We start from the raw sequence: 14,714 nt of genomic DNA, 5'->3' as shown, positions 1-14,714 counted from the left end.
CCTTCTTCCTTGTTTGAGTTTTTTTGGTAACCTTAGATTTAAAACACATTTGTAATCACATTCCTATCTATCCAGACTTCAGACGTTTCTTAAGGCTGTATGTATCTGGATCATGTTATCATAGGATCATATGAGTCTACTTGGCTATTGACCCAGAGGCCATTTTAAGCCTATGTATTTTGTAATACCATAGAATTTGATTGCATTTAGTAATGGTTGACCATGTCCAGGAGGGTTGTGGGAGCTATCCCTGGTAAGAATTTACGGTGCCCCATCCACTTGTCCAGGTTCTGTTTCCCATTAATAGCTAGCGTATTCTAAAGATACAGCAGTCGCTAGGAGATAAATCTGCCCCTCCAGCATGTCCAGTTAGTCACAGGCCATATTTAGATTCTTGGAATGGGTAGCCCTAGTCCCATTTGATTTACGGATATTTAGCAAGTTCATTAGGTTTGAGTCTGAGATTGCTCTGTAAACCAGGTATAAGTCCCCCTAGGAAGTCTATATGATACAGAGTGTAGTGACAGGGACTTCATTCAGTCTGTGTAAGGCACTTGCTGGAGTCCCTTGATCTTCTTTGTTAGAAACCTCTGAGGTCTCCCAAATTGCTGCAGGTGCTTTGTACAGTAAATGCTGAACAGGGCATTATACTTAATTATGGGCCAGATTAGTGCCAAGTATAGAGGGGTTATAACCTCTTTTGCGCTTTTGGGGTGATGCCTTTACTAATCAAGTGTGCTGCATAGAAAGCCTTCCTTACTACAGTAGACACATGGTGGTCAAAGTTAAGGTTGCAGTCAACTTGTGATCCCAATTCCCTTACCCCCCTTCGTGGGTATTGTTTTCTGTCCTACCTTTTAGACTGTCCACATCTGCTAGAGTGTTCACAGTATCTAGCTCCAGTTATAGCCCATTGCAGGCTACAGGATAGCCACAGTTTCACATATTTAGACAACTTACTTATCTTTCCAGAGTCTTTTTCAAAGTGTCAGGAATCTCTCTCTTAGGTGAGAGACCTTCTTTGCATGTTGGGATTCTAAGAGAACATTCAAAAGTATTTTTGTCTGTGTCATACAGGATTGTGTTAGACAGGTCTCCATAATATGCTCAAAGTCTCACAGGAGTGAACCTTACAAGATCAGACCAGGAATATCGAAAATCCGGAAGCTTAAACAGCATGAATGGTCATTATGCGGGATCGTGGTATAGTGGGGATTGGGAATTTGCCCCTTTCCCCACTTTAGTGCACTCTTGTAGTTTGTATATATAATTAGCAGAGGGGGGGCTTACCCCCCCGAAAAATGTGGGTATTGTGTTTGTAGTTTGTTGGTTGAGCTTCTGGGTTTTGGATATTGCCTGCTAGATCTTGTAAGGTTCGCAACTGTGGGACTTCTACCTTATGAGAGGCATCCTTCCTTCTGCTAGACACCTCAATAAAAAGGGCTTTTCTTCCACGGGAAAAAAAATAGGACTTCAGTCAATGCAAGGGAATGCCTCAGGATCCTGGGTTTCATAGCATTTATAATTCTCATGATATCTCTGGCAAGACTCCACATGAGAAAGATGCACTGGTAACTGAAGCCTCTTTGGTCAAAGCACCAACACCCATTACCTTTTTAGAGTCCAGATGTTCTTCATGTTTCACTGTTGCAGTCTTGACTTGTGGGGAATTTCCTGCTGTAGATGCCCTTGTCTGGCCCAAATACCAGAGTAAAAATCTCCCTCCTCTTAAGGGTGGCGAATGCCCTACCCTGACGTCAGTACACTTGGGTGTAAAGGGAGCCACCTGATACCATGATATCAGTCTTTTTTTGCCATCGGAGCCCAAAGCAGTGTTTCAGTGCGTCAGTCTGCACCAGAGAGTAGTCTTCTAAAGCTAAGTACTCCATTAGGGAACTCTCTTTCTTGCTTTAACTCATGTCAGATAAGGTTAAGTGTTGTTTCTGCTGTAGTAAGCAAATCCTACACCAAGACTTTCATACGTTGTGTGTCACCTGTCCAGGCCCGGATCACAGCGTCCCTAATTGTCGCTTTTGCACCCGTTTCAATTCTAGGACCATCAGGAGTAGGGACGAAATCTTAGCTAGGCATCTTAGTCTACCATCTTCTTTGCTTCGTTTGGTGGCATCCGTTAGTCATCCTTAGGTTGAGCTCCCTAAGCATAGGAAGGACAAGAAAAAAAGAATCAAGCTTAGGGTCTCTGACAACAACCGATGACTGTTTGCGCCAGTCCCCCAAGGCTCATTATCACTGATGAAGGCAAAGTGCTTTTGCGGCCCTCTTCTTTGACTGAGGTGGTGGCACAGGTCTCCGTCGAGACCTGTATGGAATCTGACATGCTGTCAAGTCCCTCAGCTTCTGCACAGGCCTTGGCTTTCAGTTCATTGGATGGGTCTGAAGTCGCTCAGCAGACCTCTGCTTCCAGTGAGTGATCTTGTACCAGTGACATTCTTTCGAGGCATCAATTGGCATCAGTTCTAACTTACAAAGAGAGTGGCATCAGGATTGTGGCTGTACCTTGGCCCAAGGCCAAAGCTGCTTCTAAGAAAGGATGTTCTTCGTGTTTCACTGTTGCAGTCATTACATTTGGGTAATCTGCTTGCAGGTTGCCCTCAGTCGGCCTGATTAACAAAGTCTTGTGTCCTGCGTCGGTTGCTGTCCTTTCTTCCATGACGTCAGGTCGTCAGGGGTATAAAACATGCAGCCGACGCCATTACATCAGTCTTTCTTGCTGTGCGGTGCCCGAAGCAGAAATAGTTCGCAAGTGCCATTCAGCCGACTCGTGAAATTTTCGTTTTCCAGTTTCAGAACCGAAGTCTTCAACTAAAGCTAAGTACCCTGTTGGGGAAACTTTTTCTTGCTCCTTTCCGATGTCAGTAAAAGTTAATAATTGCATTACTTGTGGAAAGCAAATACCTCATAAAGATTTTCATTTATACTGTATTCCTTGCCTAGGCCCTGACCACGACGTACCTTGCTGTCGATTTTGTGCTTTATTTATCTATCCATCGTCGGTATATTTTTGCCTCTAAATATTTCGGTTCTAGGTTTAATTATCCAGAAATGTCGTCAGTTAGCCATCTGACTACCAGGATTCCGAAAAAAACGCAAAGATAAAGACAGAGACAGGCCGCAGAGGTCCAAAACTGCCGACGACACTTCTCCTAAGCCAATCGCCAGTTCACCGGTACTCAGTGAGGCGCTTTCGCAGCCCCTGATACCCGCCACTTCTGATTCGCAGGCCTCTACTGAGACCCATTCGGAGTCCGGTATGCCGCGAGATGCTTCAACTATGGAACCCGCGGATGTCTCTACCATGGATGGGTCCAGAGCCACTGTGCAGGCACCAGCTTCTGAGGGTGTATTCAGGCCTACGGACGTGCATATTAAATCGACGCCTCCTTCATTACTTAGGCCTAAATCTCGATCCATGTCTAAAAAACCAACGCCCAGGCCAATTGCTCAGGCCTCTATGTCTAAAAAAACAAATGATAAGAATGGCTGCAGATCTAATAACTCTAATCAGGGGTAGCCAACCCCCCTTCTAAGAGGCCTAGGACTGAGGTTGATTATGAATATTCTGATCAGGATTCTGTTTTTTCTGACTCTTCTGATGACCTGGACTTGTCCTTACTTACTTATGAGGATTCTTATGCAGAGGACTTTATTCCCTCTGCTTCCCCTCCTGAGGATTTTTCTTTTGGGGAAACCTTACATACTGTAAGAGAGCATTTTCACTGAGAAAGCCAGGATTTTTCTGATTCAAAAAAGAGGCTTAGGGATTTCCTTCTCCTACCTCAGCATAGGCCTTTAGCTATTCCTCCTGTATTAGACATTGTCGATGATGCTTTCTCGGAATCTGGTTTGGCCCCTGATTCCCTGCCTCCTGCTCCCAGAAAACTTGACAGATACTACAGGGTCCCTGAGTCCCACAAGTTCCTTTTCAAAAATCCTACTGCAGATCCAGAGACTATTTCACAGGGGCCCAAGGGCATTAAGACTTCTACTGCTGAAAGTCCTACCCCTTCTGATAGAGACTCCGGGGCACTGGATAGATGGGGTAAGAAGGTTTACACTTCTGCAACCTCGGCCATTACGGCTTTAAACTGCCAGTTTCATATGTTAAAGTATCAGCAACATGTTATTGGACTGCTTAAACAGAAAATGATGTTGATTTCTGACTGTGTGGAAAATAAAGAATTACAGACTTAATGCATTCTACTGAACAAGTTGGAAAACAAGTACTTTCTCTCTTAAGCATGGGGGCTATTCATCTGGTACCAGAAGAGGAAAATGGGACAAGGTTTCTACTCCAGACTTTTCCTGGTACCCAGAAAAGACAATTCATGGCGTCCTATCCTGGACCTGTCTACTCTAAACACCTTTTTGGAGATTCCAAAATTCAAGATGCTGACTCTTCACCAATTACTTCCTATGCTAGGCAAAGGTTCCTGGTTGGCAACACTAGATTTAAAAGAAGCATACTTGCATATCTCAATCAGGGAATCTTGCAGAAGATACCTACACTTCTAAGCAGGTTACACGCACTATCACTTCTCTGCACTGCCCTTTGGCTTATCTACTGCGCCCAGGGTATTCACAAAGTGCCTAGCTCCAGTTATTGCATTTTGCAGGCAAAGAAATATTCAAATATACCCATACCTGGATGATTGTCTAATTCAGGCAGAAAGCCAGGACGTACTTTTGAATCATCTGGCCTTTGTAAGAAGGGTTCTAACTTGTCTGGGGTACACCATAAATGAAAAGAAATCACAACTGGTACCGTGTCAACAAATTATATTCCTGGGAGCAAGCTTGAATACAACTTCCCAGATGGCTTACCTCACGCCAGAAAAGCAAATTCGTTTGACAACCTACTTCAAACAAGTGGCCGCAAAAACCCTGCTATCTGCAAGTCAAATACTGCAAGCCTTATGGTTCATGGCCTCCTGCATTCTTCTAATTCCGTATGCAAGACTGCATATGAGGAAACTACAGTGGTATCTAAAAAGCCTATGGTGTCAACATTCTCAAAACCTAGAAACAATGATTCCTATCATACCTTGCCTATGCCTAGAGTTCCTTTGGTGGGCAGAGGCCTGCCACCAAAACAAGGGACTACCTTTCACACCACCCACTGCCTCCCAAACCCTAACAACAGATGCATCAGACTATGCATGGGGGGCTCACCTGGCAGGGAAGTGCATTCAGGCAAATGGAACCCAAGTCAAATGCACCTGCATATCAATCAAAAAGAAATGTTAGCTGTACAGAATGCTCTAACAGCCTTCAAGGACCACATTCTTCCAGGACAACTAATGGTAAAGACAGACAACACCACTTTTATGTGGTACATAAAAAAGCATGGGGGTACACATTCTTACCCCCTCTGCATGCTAGCCATGGCATTGTGGAACACAGCCTTGAGCTACCAAGTGCACCTACAAGCTCAATTCCTGCCAGGAAAACTAAATACACTGGCAGACGGACTAAGCAGAAACCTCATGGACCCACACGAGTGGAAACTGGAACCAAGGATTTTCAACATGTTGGCAAGCAAATCGGGAAGCCCAGATATAGACCTGTTTGCCTCTCCCCAGAACTACCAATTGGACAAATTTTGCACAAGGACTCCCCACAAACAAGCCTGGAAAGTGGATGTTCTGCCCTTCAGCTGGAGAAACCTATCAGTCTATGCCTCCCCCCTCTGCCTGTACTCTCCAAAGTACTACTAAAAGTCAAGCAGGACAAACCAAGGATGATTTTGATTGCTCCAGACTGGCCGAGCCACCACTGGTACCCCCTCCTGCGCAGTGTGTCATGGTTGTCTCCATGGCACCTGCCTCAGACTCTTTCCCTGCTGTCTCAGCAGGAGAATCAGATTCTGCACCCTCAGCTTCCAACACTGAACCTTGCCTCAGCAAACCTGTGCAGGATATCATCTTAGAGGCTAGGAGGCCTAGTACTAGAAAATCTTATGCTGAAAAATGGAAAAGATTCTGTGCCTGGAACCAATCTCAAGGGATGAGCACAGCAGCACCCAATTTACCTCAGATTTTACAATACTTAACTGAGATGCTTCACAAGGGCCTGTCTTTTTCCTCCATTAAAATCCATGCCTCAGCCATTTCAGGTCATTATAACACAGAACCTCCCCTCTTTTCTCATCCACTGCTCAAGCGGTTCCTCAGAGGGGCCAAAAATTTGAGACCACCCAGGAGAGCTCCAACCCTTAGCCTGGGACCTTAACTTTGTCTTGGAGAAACTCACTCTACCTTCTTTTGAGCCAGCTGCTACTGCAGACTTAAAATTTCTTTCTTGGAAAACAGCTTTCCTTTTAGCAATCACTTCAGTTAGAAGGGTATCTGAATTACAGGCCCTTATGGCAGTGGAGCCTTTCATCATCTTTCATCCGGATAGGGTGTCACTCAGAACCAATCCATCCTTCATGCCCAAGGTGGTATTCAGTTTGGCTTTTAATCAGTCCATCCATTTGCCAACCTTCTTTCCCAATCCACAGAATAAAGGGGAACGAATACTGCATTCCTTAGATGTGCACAGACAACTTAAATTCTACTTGGACAGGACTAAACCTCAAAGGAAATCTGAACAACTACTGGTGGCATTTGCTGCAGGGGCAGAGGGGAAGGCTATTTCAAAGCAAACCATTTCTAAATGGATAAGACATTGCATTCTTTTCTGCTATAAGCACCATGGAAAACCTATCCCCCAGGGGATCAGACCTCACTCCACCAAGGCTGCATCTGCCTCTACAGCCTTTCTCAGAGGCGTCCCTACCAGGGACATCCTAGAAGCTGCTACTTGGAGTTCTCTACATACTTTCACCAAGCATTATCATTTGCCAGTTTTCTCTAAATCCAGAGCTGGCTTTGCCACTGCAGTCTTGCAGGGCCTTATAGCTGGCCCTAATGCTATCTAAACCCCTCCTCCCAACCATAGCTTTGGGAATCTACCCAAATGTAATGACTCCAACAGTGAAACATGAAGAACATAGTACAGTTGTGTACACTTACCATAAATATAGATGTTTGAGTTTATTCACTGTTGCAGTCCTGGTTATCCTCCCTCCAGCCCCCTAACTTCTTTTGGCTATACCTCTACTTTCCTTTACTGTGCTTTAAAGCCTTTTTGGTGTATTTGCTTTTTTGTTGGAGATATATCTTTGTGTTTTTATGTTTAATTGCTTCCCATTATTGAGGCACCTGTTATCTGGGGCAAGAAAAACTGATGTAATGGCATCGGATGCATGTTTTATACCCCTGACGACCTGACGTCATGGAAGAAGGGACAGCAACCGATGCAGGACCCAAGACTTTGTTAATCAGGCCAACTGAGGGCAACCTGCAAGCAGATTACCCAAATGTAATGACTGCAACAGTGAATACACTCGAACATCTACATTTATGGTAAATGTACACAACTGTACTTTGTACCTCGGGGCCTATGCCTTGCCCTACCTGCATCCATGCCCTAGGTTATCAGCAAGACCTGGTCAGGTTAGCTGAAACCTTATCTCCTTAGTCAGAGCTAGCAATCCCCTTTGGAGTCTTCTCCAGGGAAGAGGAAGAGGGATCCTACCCCTATTAAATTTTCTCTGTACTTCCTGATTCCGATGAGGATTCTGACCAGGAGGAGTCTGTCTTTGAGGAGGGGACCCTTCCTTACTTCTTTTGAAGATTCAGATTCTGAGAAGAATCTGCCTTCAGCTTCACCTTCTGAAGATATCACTTTTGGCAGAACAGTCTATGCTATAAGGGAACATTTCCAGTGGGAGGCACAGGAATAACCACAATCTAAAAAGAGAGGGAGTTCCTTGACCTCCTGGAACGCAAACCTTTGGCTATTACTCATGTGTTGGAAGTGGTCAAGGATGTTTTTATATTCTTTTCCCTGAATCCAAATTCTCTACCTCCAGCCTCTCAAAAAACAGACAGGTTTTATAGAGTGCTGGACTCTCATAAATACCTCTTCAAAAACCCCTGTGCTGACCTAGAGGTTGTCACTCCAGGTCCCAAGGAAGCAAGAGCCAGCTCTTTGAATAACTCTTTACCTGCTGATAAAGAAAGCAGGATCTTTGATAGGTTTGGTTAAAAAAAAAAACTGCCCATTCATGTGATAAAATACCAACAAAGTATTTTAGATAAAATGAAGCAAAAGATATCCTCCCTGGAGGAAAAGAACATTTCCAAGGAATTGTTGGACCTTTGCCATTCCAGTTCCCAAATGGCTAGACACTCATTGCACTGTGGCTATAATGCTATGGGAGGCCTGTAGCCGAGCTGGTTTATCTGGCTCTATCATTAGAATGCATGCTTGTTTAGGGAACAGACCGTATCAGACCATGTCAAATCTAAACTTCTAGATGCAGCCATGGATAAGGACTTCCATTTTGGGCCAAAGGCTGAGGCTGTGCTTAAAAAGATGGAAGGTAAAGCAAAATCTGTGCAAACTGTCAAGGACTTCCGCCAAGTTCAGCTTCCTAGGTTTACTAGGAATTTTCCCACTAGACACTGGTCCTTTCCCTCTCGATCAAAAAGCACCCAGAGGAAAAGGCCTTAAAGGTAGCATCAGTCACAAAGGCCCAGGCAGTGGTCCCCAGGAACCCCCAGGCAGGAGCGTTCTAGGCCACAAGGCCCTGGCAGAGAGCAGCAATGACTTATTTCCCCTAACTGCCCCTTCACCCTCTCCAGAAAAGTTAGGAGGAAGGCTTGGGATTGGGAGGGTTACCTAATGGTTAAGGTGTTTGCCTTACAAACACAATGTACAGAGTTTGAATCTCAAAGGTGATAATTGGCTAGGCTTAAAATGGCTTGCAAGGGCAGTTAGCCTAGTACTAACCTATGAACCTATCCCTGTTCAAAGAAAATTGGTCCCTCAATAATTCAGGCAAGCGGTTCTGAAAGTTATGTCAGACAGTTACAGGCTCACTTTCAAAGAGCCGTTAAGATACTCAAGTTACCCAGATGTTCCACAAAATCAGAGAGCAGAGGCCCTTTCTCAGATTCACAACCTATGTTCACAGGGCTCAGTGAAACCAGTACCAGAACACCAAATAGAGAAGGAGTTCTATTCTAGGCTATTCTTGGTTCCCAGAAAAGAAGGCTCTTGTTGCCCTATTTTAGACCTGTCTAGCCTCAGTCAGTCCATGCTGGTACCAAAGTTCAGAATGGTGCAAGAAAGAAAGAAAAGATGGTCCAGATGGTTGTCCTTCTTATACCGCAGATGTGCTGACGTCTAGAAGAGAGGGTGTTTGCCCAGCTAGGAGGGTGAAGAGTAAAATGGTCTGAAAGTCAGCCCTGATATGGGACTTCTGCCACAGATAGCCTGATATATTTTCACTAATGCAACAGCGAACATGCTTTAACATTTACAGTTAGGGTAAGTTCCAATACAGCTGTACTTTGTCAGTTTAAGTTCCAGGTGGGTACTTCATGTCCATCTGTTCGGCACTGGATTCCATTACTGTTGCAATGTACCTACATATGTGGTTCTTAAGGATGCTGTTCTAATGATTGTGTTTTTGTTTCAGTCTTCCTGTAAAAGAAGCAGTTCAGCAGGTCACGCTCGTCAATGGGATACAACAAAGCAAACATGAAAATGGCATTTCAGCAAAGAACTCCACAAGGGACTTCGAAGAACTTATTGACCTTTCCAAACACAGCAACACAGAGACATCCGTGACTGTCACAGCCCCCGCGCCTATCATTGCATTTGAAGATGGTGAGCCATACCTGAAAAAGGCAGGAACAGTCGCACCTCAGCAAGTAACAGGTACTGTGGTTGTTTTCTTTGTTTAGTGGCATCGTCTTAACCTGCAAGGATTTCATTCTAAACTGACAAATCAATCCTGTACCAGACAGTAACAGATTAACTCATCGCTCAGCTCCAAGGCTTTCTGTATTTTATTGATAAATTTTCTTAATTTCAGAAATAACTGCTAAGAGAGGTGTTTTAAATTGACATCCATTTCCCAGTAGACGTAGCCTAAGAGCTGCAAGATATGCACGCTGTAGTGTAATAGTTAATTCATCTGTGTATCATAAACAGTATACATTATTACAAGCACAGTTCTGCGAATGTCACATTCGTTGTTGCTTACACCAAGATGCACACTGTCAGATGAGCATGATCCAGTGAACACTTTTCATCATCTCTGTATAAACAGATCATTCCAGCATGGTGCTGCATTGTTATATATTGGTGGTGGGGGCTTGAAAGTCTTAACATCAGCAGTCTGTTTTCAGTAGTTTGTTTTGATAGTGGGAGTATCCAAACCTTTTAGTTTCATTGTGTTCCACATTTCAGGTGGGCTGCTAGTTAAATGGGTTTTCTTACATGTGACCTGACTTGATCATACTGTACTGCAAATTACGTTTTGGTAAGATTATTGCATGGTATAAAACCTTGTGATGCAGAAATGTATGCTTAAAATACAAGGGTTACAGGGGCAGTTGTGTTGTGCAGAGATGCAGGTTTTGTTGTTGCAGAATAGTGTGTGAGTGGATCAGATAGTTACCATCATTAGATGTGGACCAGAGGCTCACAGACTGCGACTTTAGGTAGACTCTTGGGTATACTTTTTCAGTAGCAATGGACTTTTCTCATACTTTTGAACATATTTTTAACTGTGTTGTTTGTGTGCTTGTCCCTTTCACATGTTTTTGCCTCTTTTTAGAGGTAAGATTTCTTTGGAATGTGTGGTGGGGGAACTGACTTAAGGAGGGGAAGAAAGTATTTTTGTTGCCAACAAGTTCAGTTTGCATGATACTCTGTCTGCAGTGGAAAATTCACTGAAGTCTTAAAGTTACGTTTCTCTTATCAAAAGGGTCTGCTTGAATCTACTGAAGTTAAGTATTTCACACACTGTCTACAGCAAACAAACCTTACTGCCACCCAGTTGAATGCCATGATGTATCTAAATGAATAATGTGACTGTACATTATGCTTGGAGATGTGCTGTGCCTTTTACATCCCTCATGTGGGATGTCTGCCTCCATATGCTTAATATTTAGATATACTACCTCTAAGGTTTCACCGAATCAGAAAAAAAGGTAATAAAAGTATTTCTCTTCCCTCTGCATTGGTGTCAGTTGTAGCCGCCAGGGATACCAAACCCTGACAGCACATGCATCAGACTTGAGCTGGGGAGGTGAAAATGCCATGACAGAGCCCAACACATAAATGTGAGAGAGAAGTTAGGTGTAATTTAGGCACTTTGTGTATTGTGGGCAACTTGGAAGCTACTAGTTTTGAAGGTATTTATGTACAACACTGTAGTCCTGCAATGCACCACTGAGTAATTGGGAACGCATTCTTAGCAGCTGTGCAGTGGTCATGATAGCGTGGGACCTGTCCATCAAGAACAACACAGATTTACAGGCTTTTTAAATCTCTTTAGCTGACAATTCCTTGATAGTACAACTAAGCAGGTCCACCCCAGTTTTCAGGAGTGGAAGTTAGCCCCAAAGTTCTAAAACAGTTTGAATTTAAAATGGGTGACCCTGAGATAGATCTGTTCATCTCATTTTTGAATCGTCAAATAAGAAAATTTAGTACCAGTACCTGTGTGTGAATTAGCTGTAAGGAATGCCTTTTCAGTCCAGTGAAATATGGTGGTACTGTACACCTTAAAGCCCCTACCGTATTTCCCAGGGTCCTTCTCATATCATCAGGTAAAGATGCTTTCTTTGTGACTTTAATAGTTGTAATGTTATGTTTGATGTCATGGTTTTCAGACAAAATTGTCATCTTTAAACAGCACAGTTTGTGAAGTTGCAGATTTCTTCACAGTAGTGCAACAGTGGAGTTGCAAATGGGAAGAATGCCACAAGGAACAAAAGCAAGATAACACCAAACCTCAGCATTGAATCCAGTGCTTGATAATCAATGACCAAAGGTTCCAAATGATGCTCAAATATAATTAGGTCCACAAACCATTTTCGCTGCTTGTTATGCACCTTCTTCAGAGTGTAATGAAAACAGTTACTAGCATCATGCTTTTAAAAGAAAGTAATGTAAAAGGACAGTCACATGATAAGTAAACATGTTGTAAACCTTCATCAAAAACTGTTAATTTATAGTATTGTCATAAACAAATATTTAAAAAAAACTGGGGCTTTTAAACCACCATCTTTAAAAATATCTTTTTGATAATTCCCAAGTTATTTTGTGCATTGATCTTGTGGTATATGTTATTTACTTAAATACTTTTGTGATATTTGTATATGATAGCAGTTTACAGTGACAAATACTACTTTCATGTCAGTAATGCAGCAGCAGTCATACACCACCATCTGTACTACATAAGAGAGGTAGAGCCCTGACTTGACCCAGGCAGCCTAGGTTCATCTGCTTTATGGGAGTGAGAAAGGAGTAGAAAGGCAATGCCTGCTAATGTCCCTTTTGTGGGCAGCTTGAAGCAGGCATAACTGAGGTGCACATTCTGTCCTAGAATGCCCCATTGGAGACTGGAGGTGTTACAGCTGGGGCATGATCTTTGTGGACAACATATTAAAAAAAAAAAAAAAAAAAAAAAAAAAGCTGGCATAATATCAGTGGAGTGTCGCTTCACTTTTTTTTTTTTTATGATAAGCGGCACTCAGAAGAAACTTTAATGACTCCATAGTGCATGTGGTAAAGTTGTTTAGGAAGTCTCGCTTGTCTTTCTAAATGATCTAGCCATTAGGTGAGCTTTGGATATAATGCCTGCCATCACCTCATTTAAGGTTCCTATCTCTTGTGGAAATGGACTTCGGGTTGCTTTATCCACTACATATGGGTTCACTTTTGAGATTTTTGACCATAGCAATTTATATAATCCTTTTTCCCATCAATTTTCTTTTGAATGACCTATTACCGATTACGCAAGTTTCAGTGTTTACTGCATGACTTTCTTGTACACTCATAATTTTTTTTTTTTTTGGGGGGGGGGGTTACACTTTCTCTATCCACATATGTGACAGTCTCTTGAGTTTTAGATGATAGCATTCATTATGACTCAGTGTAGAAAGACACCACAGTTCTGATGCTCCTCCATTCAAGAATAGTCCAATATAGTGTGACTCTGGGGGCCAATCCGTCATTCATGCGTAAGGTAGTAAACGAGCTGTCCCTCAGTCAGACTATTCACCTACCTACCTTCTTTCCCAATCCCCAAAATAGCAGAAAGGAATTCTACATTCTCTGGACATTCACCGAAAACTAAGATTTTATCTGGACAACAGTAAATCTTTCAGAAAGACCTGACCAGCTATTTGTATCCTTTGAGCTCTAATTTGGGCCAGCCAGTCTCCAAACAAGTTATTGCTACTTTTATCTCAAAGGCGGTCTCCTTCTGGTGTTCTCACTATGGTAAGTAATTGCCTTCCTGCCCAAAAGCTCATTCCACTAAGGCAGTGGCTTATTCAGGGGCCTTTCAAAAGGAGTTGATGCCAGGTCTATCTTGGAAGTTGCTTCTTGGTCCTCTGTCCACAGCTTCACCAAACAGTACACAACTGACGCTTTCTCCAGGCCTGGGGTTGCTTTTGCAAGGTCTCTCCTGTCTGGACTGCTAGACAGCTCATCTAGTCATTAGCCAATGACCCTTCTCTCTACCTCCTTCAGCTCTGAGAATCACCCATATGTCAAGAATACTCCAACAGTGATATCAGTCAGGACATAGTGTAGTTGTATAGGAACGTACCATAACAGTAAATTTCCTGCTGATCACTGTTGCAGTATTCCTTCCCACACTCCTTCTCCTCTACTCCTACTTCAACTTCTTTCTTCTCTACTTATGCCTTAAGCTCTACCGTGATACATGGGAAATGAGTGAGTTTACTTACCTGCCGATCTACACCTCTCCTAGCTGACCACTCTCCCCTCTAAGTAGTCTTTAAGCTACTAGCTTAGAGATGGTCTGAGGTACATGGTGGCACATCCATCTGTATATCCCTGCAATTATGAGCTGAGGTCATGCGTCAGACATACAACCTCAGGAAGATAATGCTTTGGTACCCTGGCAAGATGTTGGCAGTGACAACCCATATGTCTAGAGTACTGCAACAGTAATCAGTAGGACATCTGCTGTTATGGTAAGTTCTTACACAACTGTACGTTCTACCCAAGTACTTATTGTTCCCCCAAATGCAGAGGGTTTATCAATTAACAGTAGTGAAAGATCTTGATTTTATCCATACAGCAGTTGATATGGGCTATAACCATGTATGTCATGCATAAAGTTATTCTTCATTCAAGGAAATTTCCTAGTCAAGTGGTTTGTTTTGTGATACCTTTGTCAAAATTTCCATAAGCTTTTGGTTATGTCTCTGTAGTAATAGTCTGTTACTACACAGGTTGCAGGCAGCTGTTATCTGAGCTTCAGTGTTAGTATTCTCAGCTTTTCTATTCTGTTCAGTGTTGCATTCCCCTCCATTGTCGACATATAGCTTTTTGAATAATCTTTTATCCTTTTTATTTATTTGTGCATCATAGCTTGCTGTGATTTATGACATCCAGTTTACTTTCAGTGTGATACATACCCATTTGGGAATTTTTTTTTTTTTTTTGTTCTTGCTTGCAAGTGCCAGTGAATTGTATTGTATTGAATTGCTTTTCATTAACTTTGTCATTTTTGATGGTGATTTTAGGGATTCCTTTCAAGGCCAATGACATGTCTGGAAAAGATTGATAGTCAAATTCCACCAGAAAATACC

The 14,714-nt window shown here is 42.8% G+C and overlaps 1 protein-coding gene across 2 annotated transcripts in view; it reads left to right on the top strand.

The window, feature by feature from the left end:
- The window catches only part of LOC122792264 (MAP7 domain-containing protein 1-like), a 1,483,077-nt gene that overhangs the window by 1,347,795 nt on the left and 120,568 nt on the right, over positions 1-14,714 (top strand). For both annotated transcript variants that reach the window (XM_044060015.1, XM_044060014.1), the window contains one exon: positions 9,551-9,792. In XM_044060015.1, coding sequence (XP_043915950.1) covers positions 9,551-9,792 — 242 coding nt within the window. The remainder of the gene's footprint in view (positions 1-9,550; positions 9,793-14,714) is intronic.

The sequence above is a fragment of the Protopterus annectens genome, chromosome 1.part2 (genome assembly GCF_019279795.1).
Source record: "Protopterus annectens isolate FY-2018-M chromosome 1.part2, PAN1.0, whole genome shotgun sequence".
Taxonomy (NCBI): domain Eukaryota; kingdom Metazoa; phylum Chordata; order Ceratodontiformes; family Protopteridae; genus Protopterus; species Protopterus annectens.
Note: the sequence above shows the minus strand (reverse complement) of the source record. Positions and strands in the feature narration are given on the sequence as shown.